This window comes from Ylistrum balloti, unplaced genomic scaffold, assembly GCF_031769215.1.
Source record: "Ylistrum balloti isolate Yb309-2 unplaced genomic scaffold, AGI_CSIRO_Ybal_v1 Utg370964, whole genome shotgun sequence".
Taxonomy (NCBI): domain Eukaryota; kingdom Metazoa; phylum Mollusca; class Bivalvia; order Pectinida; family Pectinidae; genus Ylistrum; species Ylistrum balloti.
In genome coordinates, this window is record NW_026782542.1 from 1,331,603 (window position 1) to 1,342,927 (window position 11,325).

An 11,325-nucleotide genomic window follows, 5' to 3' on the forward strand; every position below is an offset into this window, starting at 1 on the left:
TTGCTTTGAAAGTTAACTATCTAAAAAAGCATTAAACTGACCCAGACAACATGGCGGAACCGGCAACAAACGATGCGTCTCTGTTGGAAAGAACCTTACAGGTTTTTGTGCCACAACCTTGCTATGATGAATTCTTTGTCAAGTTTAACTTCTTTGATGGTAAATATGACTTCTGTTTGGATTTCTTCATTTGTTTTCCGTGAAAACTTTCATGTTTCCATTAAGACGTTTTCAGTAAGTCGTTTCGACAACGCATTCGACTCAGACAAATGAGCTTTTCAGTGTTAGCTACTTTGGGACGAAACGTCTTAATATTCGATCAAAGTTCATGACGTGGTACCCAATCCACCTTCAATGTATCATACTTAAAGAATGATCCAGATTAATACGAAACATGCCATGCCCAAAAATAAAAATATGCGATCATTTATAATAATGTTAGGCCAGTGGTACCAGCCTAGTCTGAATACGGAGGTACTTGTACACTTACAATTATCACCTCGTAATTAATAGGATGAGTCTGTATAGTGCAAACGGTTCTGCGATTTTAATCTTGGACTAGAGTGGGTATTGACATACGAGGCTACTAACTCCAAGACCGAAAATTTCTGTCTCTAAAATGATAATTTGATGTCAATATTCACATCTGTTATGCTGTTATTGATATTTACATTTTTATTGACTTTTAAATTATCATTTCAGAGACAGAAATTTTCAGTCTAGGTATAAGTACCTGCCTGTTATATGCCTAATATGTAAATTTAACTGTGTCTTTACTAGACATGCATAACAGAATTCTTTTGTATGTGTAAATAATATTGTATTTAAACATTAGGGCTTTATATTGTAACCCCAACCTTAAATCTTCAAATCGTGGAATGATCATACCATTTTCCTTAATAATAAAATGTCTTATGTTTTGTAAAAGTGTTGATTTCTCAAAAGTGATTTTATTGTGCATCAGATCTATGGTTCTGCTTTCTGGCTAGATAAATGAAAGACAACATTTTCCAAAGTTCAACAAATGTACTACTGTGTACAACAATTAAAGTAACACAAAGACAAGATAATGATAACCACGTACAACACAGGTACATCATTTCGTTCCAACAACTCATGATATTCACTGATCTAGTGTACTGTGCCAAAATGGCCATCCAGTATCCCACCCTATGGAATTAACACATACAAGGATGATGAAAAACTTGTAACTGACTACAAAGGAAAATAGCACCTATCCCAGAATGATTTAGAGGTCTATTGCTGAAACACTATCCTACATTCCAACACTATCCTACATTCCTGACTACAATCCAGCCTGCTACATGTAAGCCTCTAACAGACTGTCCTATAATACAAAAACATGTTTATGTAGCCTTTATTTATATGCCTTGATATATATATATGTAGTGTGTTATTAAATTCAATACTGACCCATATCTGAGCATAGAGTGCTGTAGAGGATTCCTTGAATATTGACCAATCAGAAACATTTAAATATACAACCAGGAAGGGAATCCCCAACAGGAATACCCCAGAAACACAATATGGAGCCAATGATAACAACACACATTCTGGTTTGCAGGACATAAAATATGTACAAAGCATAAGTGTTCAAACCCAATAATTTTACACATGGCTGTGTTGGTGTAAAATTCTGTAAGCAAAAACTGCTGCTGTAATTACAACTACACCAATGATCATTTCAATGTGGGAAGTATGCTTGATTGTTCAAACTTGATAAAAAGTTGGCGGCAGGATTACATGCAAGAATTATTGTATGTGTACCAATTCATTGTATGTATGCCTTACTTAATGTGCCAAGAGTAATTCACTGATTTTTCCGTCTATGATATAAATATCTCACTAGTTTTCCACCTGCATGAATTTAGATTGATGAGTGTACCTTAATTGTGATGTCAACACTTTGTATTCTTGTCTGATGTCTTGATATTGGTTGACATTGTCATGAAGGAATAAAGAACAATCACTTTATTCACCCAAGAATTTCCTCTTGTTCTGTGTCATTGACAAAACTGTTTCCCTTCTGTGTAAGGATATACTTCTGATGTCTATAGAAATAGTGCTTCTGTTTTTAAGGATACCTGGTATACAAACCAACAATTATTTCAAGTAATATATACAGGGTTTTCCATAATTTTGTTAGTAGTAGGCTGTGTAGTGAAAGTTGTCCTGCGTGTACGTGGTTTTAAGGAACATTATTACAGAACTGGATTGGTTTAGGCGGCCAAATACAAACCAACAATTATTTTAAGTAATATATCTATGAAAAGGGAGGCAACTCTGTTTTAATGTGCCATGATCCAACGTTAATAGAGCGATTACTCTGCTGTCTGCATCTCCCCTGAGCTGCACTCTTATAAACTAGATTTGATAAAAATAAAAATAAAACAAATCATATAAAATCTGTGGTAATTTCAAACAGGTCATGCCTGGAAAGAGTGCAGTTTGTCATCTGCAGGTGACTTCTACATAGGTATAGCTTGAATATGATTGGATAGGTAAATATATATATATACATTGTATATCATGATGTGTAGGAAGCTTATGTGATATTGTAGGGATCAATATAGTCAATGCTCAAAGGATGGAATATCAGGGCTTTAATGTTGTATGCAGTTGAAGATTAATCATTTTTTTCTTTATTTCAGCTGTTTGTGCCAAAGTGGTCCTTAGCAAATGTCTTGGCTACAGTATCATACTCGGTGCTGTATTAGGTAAGATTTTACTACCTCGGTATGTTATTGTCAGGATCAAATTCGTTCTTTCCCTAGTACTCTTAACACTGAAGTTCAGCATACAACAGCTGTTATATATTTGATAGTATTTTAGCTAGCATTTCTGAAATATATTGTTTCTTTAAACCTACAAAATTTATTTCAAGTTGATTTCTAGTTTAGCACACCACCATCAGATGGGATTAATCTGAAAATAAAATAGCTGTCAGGTGGCCATCTTTGATTTTGTTATTACTTGTAGTTTATGTTCACTATATTTCCTGAGATATAATATATCAGAAAAAATTAGAAGGTCAACAGGCATCTGTGTTGGATTTTCTCAGGAAAAAAATACTGTCCAACAGGTGGCCATCTTTGATTTTGATAATTATAGTTTGTAATCAGTATTTTTTGTAGTGCTGGAAGGTTCTTAGTCTACATATGTTTTTCAACTGGTGGCCATCTTGGATTTTGTCAGGTATAGTTTGTAATCACTATTTCTTGTAGTACTGGAAGGTTCTTAGTCTACATATGTTTTCCAACTGGTGGCCATCTTGGATTTTGAAAGTTATAGTTTGTAATCAGTATTTCTTGTAATGCTGCATGGTTCTAAGTCTACATATATTGGTTTCATTTTGTGCCATATTGCCTATGATAGTGTTCACAGCAATGAAGAAGAAAGAAAAGTTAAGCAAAAAGGCAATCAAAGTAAATAAAATCCGATAAAAATGATACAATAGTTGGTGTGAAGATCCCTCAAGAATCTCATCAATTAAAAGATTGAAAGAGGGATTATTTTTAATCAAATTTTGAAAGGAGTATTTTTTTATGTGTGACATGTCACAAAAAATTAATTGTATATCATGTTTGGAATGATTGTACATAATCGTCTTGGATATTTTTCAGTGAAATTGCCACAGATTATCAAGATTTCCCAAGCTAAGAGCGCAAAAGGCATCAGCTTCATGAGTGTTTTGTTTGAGTTGATAGCAGTATCTGCCACCACTGCTTATGGATATGCCATGAGATTTCCTTTCAGGTGAGTCAGGTATGGTAAGGAATTGTTAGGTTTATTGATGTTAGTCACATGTAGCTTGCCTAATTCAAAGAACTATTTTGAACTTATGCAGTATAATATTTAATTTTCCAAAAGAATTTCCAACTTAATGAAAGGACAAAGATGTACCAAAGCAATAATATTTAGAATGGTCTTTATATTAATCCACATCGTCGCTTTAAAAAAAATCCAAAATACAGTGATATATTGGTAATGCTATCAGTACCTGAAGTCACCATAAACCTTAACATTGATCAAACCTGATAGTGACAGCAGTTGTACAAGGCCAAAAAAAGATGCATGTTTGTTTCCTGTTACATGTAGGAGGTGGTCCTGACCGAACAGTGCTCCCTTGAGAACTGCTACAATATGTAGTTTAGGGTAGTCTCAAAGTTAGGCTTAGTAGGGTATCCAAGAGTATTTTTGAAACTGATGAATGCTTCCTGGCAAAAAAAAACTTTATCAAATACAAAATTTAGATAAAGGGCAATAATTCTGTAATTAAGGGGTTACAGATTCAGAATTTAGTACAATTCACATCCAATGTATACACCAAAATTCATTATCCTTGCTCAAATTGGATATTAAAGTTTGACAAAGGGAAATAACTCTGTAATTAAAGGTTTATAGGTCCTAACTTTTTAGCACTGTACATTGCAGTAGTATAGCCAATGTATTCACCAAGTTTCAAATTCTAGTTTAAATGCAAGCAGAAGTATTCTCCAAACATGAAATTTTAAATAAGGGCATTACCAGGTAACTCTGTAATTAAGATGTTGCATGCCCTAAATTTGGTACACTACACATCTTCATAGCATGACCAAAGTATTCCAGTACATTAAATTTCAAAATTCATAAATGAAAGCCATGTTAAGGTCTGGACACAAAAAATATAACAAAGGGTGATAACTCTACAGCTAAAGCGTTTTTGATTTGGTACAGTGCAGGTCGCTTATGGCGAACACATAAACCATGATCCCTGTTTAACTGTTGGCAAAGTTATGCTCCAGACACGAAAGGATGGACGGACAGACAAAGCAGCTTCTATATGCTTCCTCGAAAATTTTAGAGCATAAAATATTTTGTTATGCTTGGCGCATGTTAAAATAATTTGTTAATTTTTATGTTTCAGTTCATATGGTGAAGGCATATTCTTAGTGCTACAGACTACAGTCATTGTGTACCTGGTGCTGTATTACACTGGTCAAAAGAGCGGGGCTATACTCTTCCTAGTCATCTACAGTTTGTGTATGGCCTACCTGCTTTCACCCGTGGCATCAATCCAGCTGCTGTCTGTAATCCAGAGCTTCAACATTTTGATAGTCATACTAAGTAAAGTAAGTATCAGGAAATGATTAGGAGAGATAGGTGAACTACACATTACCGACGATCTGATGAAGACCAATGCATTGTCTTTCAATCTGCCATCAATTTTTATTGGTTACAAAGTCTCTTTTAATACTTTTTACCGAATATCTTTGAAACTTTTAAAGTTTCTGACCATGATATAAATTGTGCTTTCGTGAACATCTTTTAAATATGACTAGAAGAATCAATGGTTTTTGTTTCTTTTTCATTCACAATTGTAGTCTAGTCCAGTTATCTCCCCTCTTAGTTTTTGCCAAACATCTTTCAAACTATGTAGGCTTATTAATATGACTTAAGTTGAGTTGTGTAGTGGCCCTGGGGCTGGGCCAATCGTCACTGACTGGGTAGCTTGGTTGATAGAGTATTCTTCTAGAATTTGGAGGTTCCTAGGTTTGAAATCCAGCCTGGCCATGATTTTTCTGCTCATATTATAGTCATATGAATTGAAATAAAAATATATAGGTTTTCATGATTCTTTGAAAACTGCTTATGCCCTTAGCTTTGGAGAGTAAATTGTAATTAGTAAAACAATGGATGTGTCTTACTCTCAGCATAAAATCCTATATCAGAATTAGACTTGAAATTTACAGATTGTAGAAAAAGCAATTTTCGAACATATATAAATATATTAAATAAAAAATGTGAAGGAGTTGTCTCCCTTCTTCTAGAAAATGGCATTATGAAGTTAAATGCAGAAAGTGATTTGTTACAACAATTGTAATACTGTATTATGATTGTTTATAAATGCTTTTCATTCTTTACCGTCCGTCAAAATGTTTTGATGAGAAATGAAATGATAAAAAAAGTTCACTTGAACGTAACGCTACATCCGCATTGTTCAGGATAATCAAAAACAGCACTTAACAAACAAATTTTATCACTCGAAGTTTACTGGGAATTTTACTCTATAATTCCTGAAAATGAGGAGTTTATGAACTTCTTAGTAAATCATCATTAGATAGACTCTGTAATTACTTACTGCCATCATTATTACTGCTCTTTCTTTGTATTATTAAAATATTCCTTACTTTGTGCATGGCACGTTGGTGTTGTATGAATGTCTGACAAAGTCTGTGTACAGATAATACAGGGCATTATGATGTATGTGTCTGACCATGTTTTTGTTACAGATGATACAAGCTGTAACTAATTATAGAAACAGCAGCACTGGACAGATTTCCGTCATCACAGTCACCTTGTTGTTTACCGGCTCCCTAGCACGGATCTTCACTTCCCAGCAGGAAACAGGTGACACATTGATAATCCTGAGTTTTGTGGCAGCGTCTCTTTGTAACGGAATTATCTTAGCCCAGGTACTTTACTATTGGAACAAAAAGCCCAAGGAAGACTAAAGACGTCGACAGTAGGGACCTGCTACAGTAGACAAGTCCAGATTTTTATTTGTATATAATGAGTGTGTTGAGGTGCGACCAATATTGGTTTTTTGACAAAAACCAACATTAACTTAACGAAAACAAACATTAGTGTACAACTGTAAGTAATATTGATGTGTGAATACTCTAAACAGAGTGGGAATGAATATTTGATACTTTAACCATTTAACAGTTGTTAGTTTGTATTATTGTCAATATGATGACAAAACAGATAGAATATCCGTTGGGATGTGAAGACTATTTAACTGTTGACCATATTGCATTCATATTTTTTAAAAAAAATACAATGCGAAAACTATTCAATAGAATTATTTATGTTTCCGATATTATTTCAAAATATTCACATCTTTTTAGTTCCCTAATGATGAAACCAAGGGGTCTGTCCCTGTGTCTGTGAAAGTTTGTCAAGTGCTCTAGTGGTTTCATTCATACCTCAAGGGATTCATATCAATTTTCAGACATTCATAAAATTTGAGTTTCAGGGTTATTGGGTCTAAGACAAGATTTATGGAGCTATATTTCTTCTCAAAGTATCCAAGAAAATGTTTTTATTTGAAAATCACGAAAAATCAAGCCCCATAAAAATTATTTTTTAGTAAATGATGTGTCGGAGGATTGTCAACATGTTATGTTGTATATTATGACCATCAAGACCAACCAAACAACATACTGTAGTTATGGATATAGGAATTCTACCACTGTTTTTGTTGGTTTATTCTGTGACCTTTATTTTATTATATACATAAGTAATATATCATTTAGTATCTTTTTTTTTTCTCATTTGACATTTCAAAATTTTATTGATTAATCTGGAGTGTTGAAACCAACTCTGACTTCTTTCTAGTGACAATGGTTACTAATACTGTCTATGTAATGTAATACAGATTTGATAACAACTCGTACATGCAACAGGTGACTAGCTTTAATTTATTGAACATTCTCTCTAAAGACAAAAGTAGACTGACATGGCAGCCATCACACAAAGGTCAAAGTTTAACACATCAGGTATGATGCAGTGTAAAAGTTACATAGTTTTCATCCTGACTTCAAGATTTGTTTAAATCCAACCCAGATGTCTATGCAGAATACCACAGGTAACATATTGTATTATTTGTGTTGGAGTATGGAATTTTTATATCTTAGCCTAACAGACCATAAAGCTTACTCTTCAAGGCCTCTATAAGCAGTAGGATCATTTTGATTCCCAGTGATAGTATATACAGCAGCATGTATGTGACTATATTAGTCAGTTTAGGTTAACCAACATCCTTGATATGCCAGGTGTTATGCTAACGATTGCTCTCTGCACCCCTGACACATTTCATGACAGTATTGAAAGTTCCATGAGCGACATCTGGTGGAAAAGACAAGAAGGCTTGTTTAATCCTTTGATGTCAATCAAATGAATCTCAAGGTCACAATAAAGTACTTGTATTGGTTTTAAAGATTTTGTTTTCTTCTGAAACCCGCTCAAAACCAATCAGATTGTGCCATGAAATGTTCCAGGGGTGCAGAAAGCAAAAGTGATTTGAACTCCTTGAGTATTGAGGATAGTTAACCAACCATGTCAGCACCAATGTAACCAAAGACATCATCACCTGAAGAACCACTAACTTCAATTATAATCAAGGGTTATTGGATTAAGTATCTGTAGTACTGATACTTTTTTCCTTTTGCAATGGAACACAACACTGAAATGAAGTTTGTTTTGTGTTTTTTAAAAGTATATTGCAAAGTCAAGATATTACACAAAATGGCAAAGGTCTCTCAACTTTAATTGTGGGTATTTAACATTGGCTATGGTAATTAAGAGACTATGAATGACACACAATGCTAAGAGTTTTGTGTGAAACATGTTCACATGAAATCTTATTTATGAAATCTCTGCTTACTGTTAAGAAATTTTTGCCCAACATAATTGTGTGGTTCAAGTTTATAGAGTTTTTGAAATCCTTTTAAGAGAAAAAATGTATCTTTGTTGAAGTTATTAACAGACTTCTATTTTCTATGTTGTATTTATTTATTTTCAGAAACCAGTATCTTAAAATCATTCTTTCTTTGTAGCAGTAAACAAATTTATTGACAGGTTAAACCAATGTCAGTTTTTCAGAAGGGTCCAAATAAAATATGGAACACAGCTTGCTTTTGCTATTCCATTCCTATATCTATTTTGACTTGTTCCTCTAAAAGGTGTTCAAAATCAAGATATTTGTCAATCTGCAGATCCAATTTTTCAGTTATGTACAAGCCATGGAAATCTAAAAGTTTTCTGATTTTAATCATGCAGGATGCAGGTACTTGTAGATCAAACATTTCATTTCGTTTTATTTTCAAATATTGTACAAAAGTAAATGTATTAAAAGATACAAAAATTAAATTTAAGTCACAAAGAAATTTTGTTATTGAATGAAGGATCAAAGGGTCAGTACTTATTAAATTATTTTGATAATAACAGAATTAGAGAAAGATGTGGCCCGTCTTTAAACTTCTTCATAGCAAAAGATGTACCAGGTATTGAAGGACAGAGAGACAAACGGATGGACTCACAGACTACAGACAAAAATTTGGACAGTTTATCACTTGTTGTTGGGCCAGAAACTGATTTACATGGGATTTTTACACATATATATGTACTTAGTGAAAATCTGTTAGTATAAAGGTCCATTATCAGAACTTGCCTGGAATGATATTGAGATGATACCAACAAAGTGATATGAGCTAACATAACGACATTACTTTATATATTTATCAAAAAAAGTTCGCTCTCTCTTCATCGTTACAACAGAATGGATTCCAAGCTCTGTCGAATCTTAAATGCGATCTCATACGAATTAAACTTATTTTCCGTTTCTAACGTTACCGTCTTCAACATTTTGAAGTTATGGTACAAGCTCCACACACGCCGAAAGATGTGTCACTGTCGATTAAATGTTTTAAGCATGTCTTGAGTAGACGTCCTTAATCTGAATCTTTTATTGAATACAGACTTTCAATAATATTACTGTTTTTGCTGTACGCGGCCATGTTGGACGTCACTAAAACACGGAGCGGAAAACGGATCAGAACATCCGTATACTTTTTGTATAGCGCATAAGTGTCCGCCATCACAAGTGATGTTTTCGTATGATTTCTCGACCAACAGTCCATATGTACATTATTGTCACTATAATATGTATATAGACAGTGGGTAGGGAATTTGTGCCACTACAACTGAAAAATAAATCGATATCAAAAAGTAGGTAGACTACGGAATCACGAGGAAAAAGAAGGAAAATTTCCATGATATTTTATTTAAGACTGTGCAATGAACAGTAAGCTCCGATTCCCGAAAGGTGCATTCACATAAATTAGAAACAACCAACAGTAACATCAAGGACTTAAAATAGATCTATTCTAAGTCATGGCGGCACTATGCATCACTCGGTAAGATGCAATTTTGCATAAACAGTAAAAATAAGCTATGACTACAACTCTCTAATATCCCATTTTCTTAGTTTACAGTTTTTACTTTTGGTGATCGTAATCATAAATCTTTTGAAAAAATGCTTCATCTTGAAACTTATAAGTAAATAAATTTATTCAGTAAAGCCTCATAGAATAGATATTCGTATCACCACAGCTTGTACTTACTATAGAGGGAAGAACATCCTTCAATTTGGACAAAAAGAATCTTGATTTTAATGTCCTTTATCACATTGATAGAATCTCAAGGTTATGTTGGTGCTTCATAGCAACATTTTATTAGACATTGTTTTTGTTCAAAATAAGGGACTTACAAAGTTTTAGCAACTCAATCTTTCTCATAATATGATCTGGCCCCACTTGTATAAAACATCTCAACTTGAGATTTCCTAATATCTCCTTGAAAATATCTTGTATGAAAATTCCTCAAGGAATTTCAGGACATCCTAGCCGATGCCTTCCTCCTGTTCCTTGAGAAAATTTTATACAAGCCGTTTTTGAGGAGATATCAGCTGAGGAAAATCTCGACTTGAGGAAATCTCAAGTTGAGATGTTTTATACAAGTTGGGCCAGGTACCTAGTTTGGATTCGTCGTGAAGGCAATGATTATAATCGGACAGACGTTCCATGGTTGTATCTATATATCGGATATTAAAACAACGCCATCATATTTCAGATTTAGCTCTCGTATGTTTACACATCGAAAGAGCTTTTCAAAAACCATACTCAGCTAAATGATTAACGTGAAGCTATCATGCGTGTTTTTGAGGTGACGTGCAAAGCGTTGAAGCAACGTCGACCAAGATGGCGCCAAAATGACGTCATGTTATTGTCCTGTGGTCCAGACTAAATTTATACCCCTGAGAATACGGTTTAGATTAACAATGAGTTAATGGGAGGCCATCATGCAAAATATAGAAATATAAGCCTTTTTAAAAAAAGCTTTTGATATTATTAGAAAAAAATGTTGCCGAACTGGGATATCAATGGATATCATTAACTTCGATAATGATATACAATATCCCCAAATCAGCTCCGCAGGCCAACTTTGAACTCGTGTCAATTGTTTGTCTGGCCGAACGAATTTAGAGACTGAGTTTATGGATCCCATCTGTCTGCACCGATATCTGATGAATGTATTTCGTTGTCATATATTGCTATGTCGCATTTAATTACATTTTTCCATCATTTGTCGCCGGTCAGTTTGTGGCTATTGGTCACCATTTAGTCATCGTTTTGTCACTTTATCGCTATCCGGTTACCATATCGAATATTTCTTGGCATGTCGTCGTTTGTCGCCATATGT

General features: G+C 34.0%; 1 protein-coding gene across 1 annotated transcript; it reads left to right on the forward strand.

Moving 5' to 3' along the window:
- Positions 1-50: 50 nt before the first annotated feature.
- LOC132559762 (mannose-P-dolichol utilization defect 1 protein-like) lies at positions 51-8,695 on the forward strand. Its single transcript, XM_060224385.1, has 5 exons — positions 51-159; positions 2,673-2,738; positions 3,645-3,777; positions 4,928-5,132; positions 6,294-8,695. Exons 1-5 carry the CDS (start codon positions 51-53, stop codon positions 6,513-6,515), a joined length of 735 nt encoding a protein of 244 aa, XP_060080368.1. The 3' UTR covers positions 6,516-8,695.
- Positions 8,696-11,325: the final 2,630 nt, after the last annotated feature.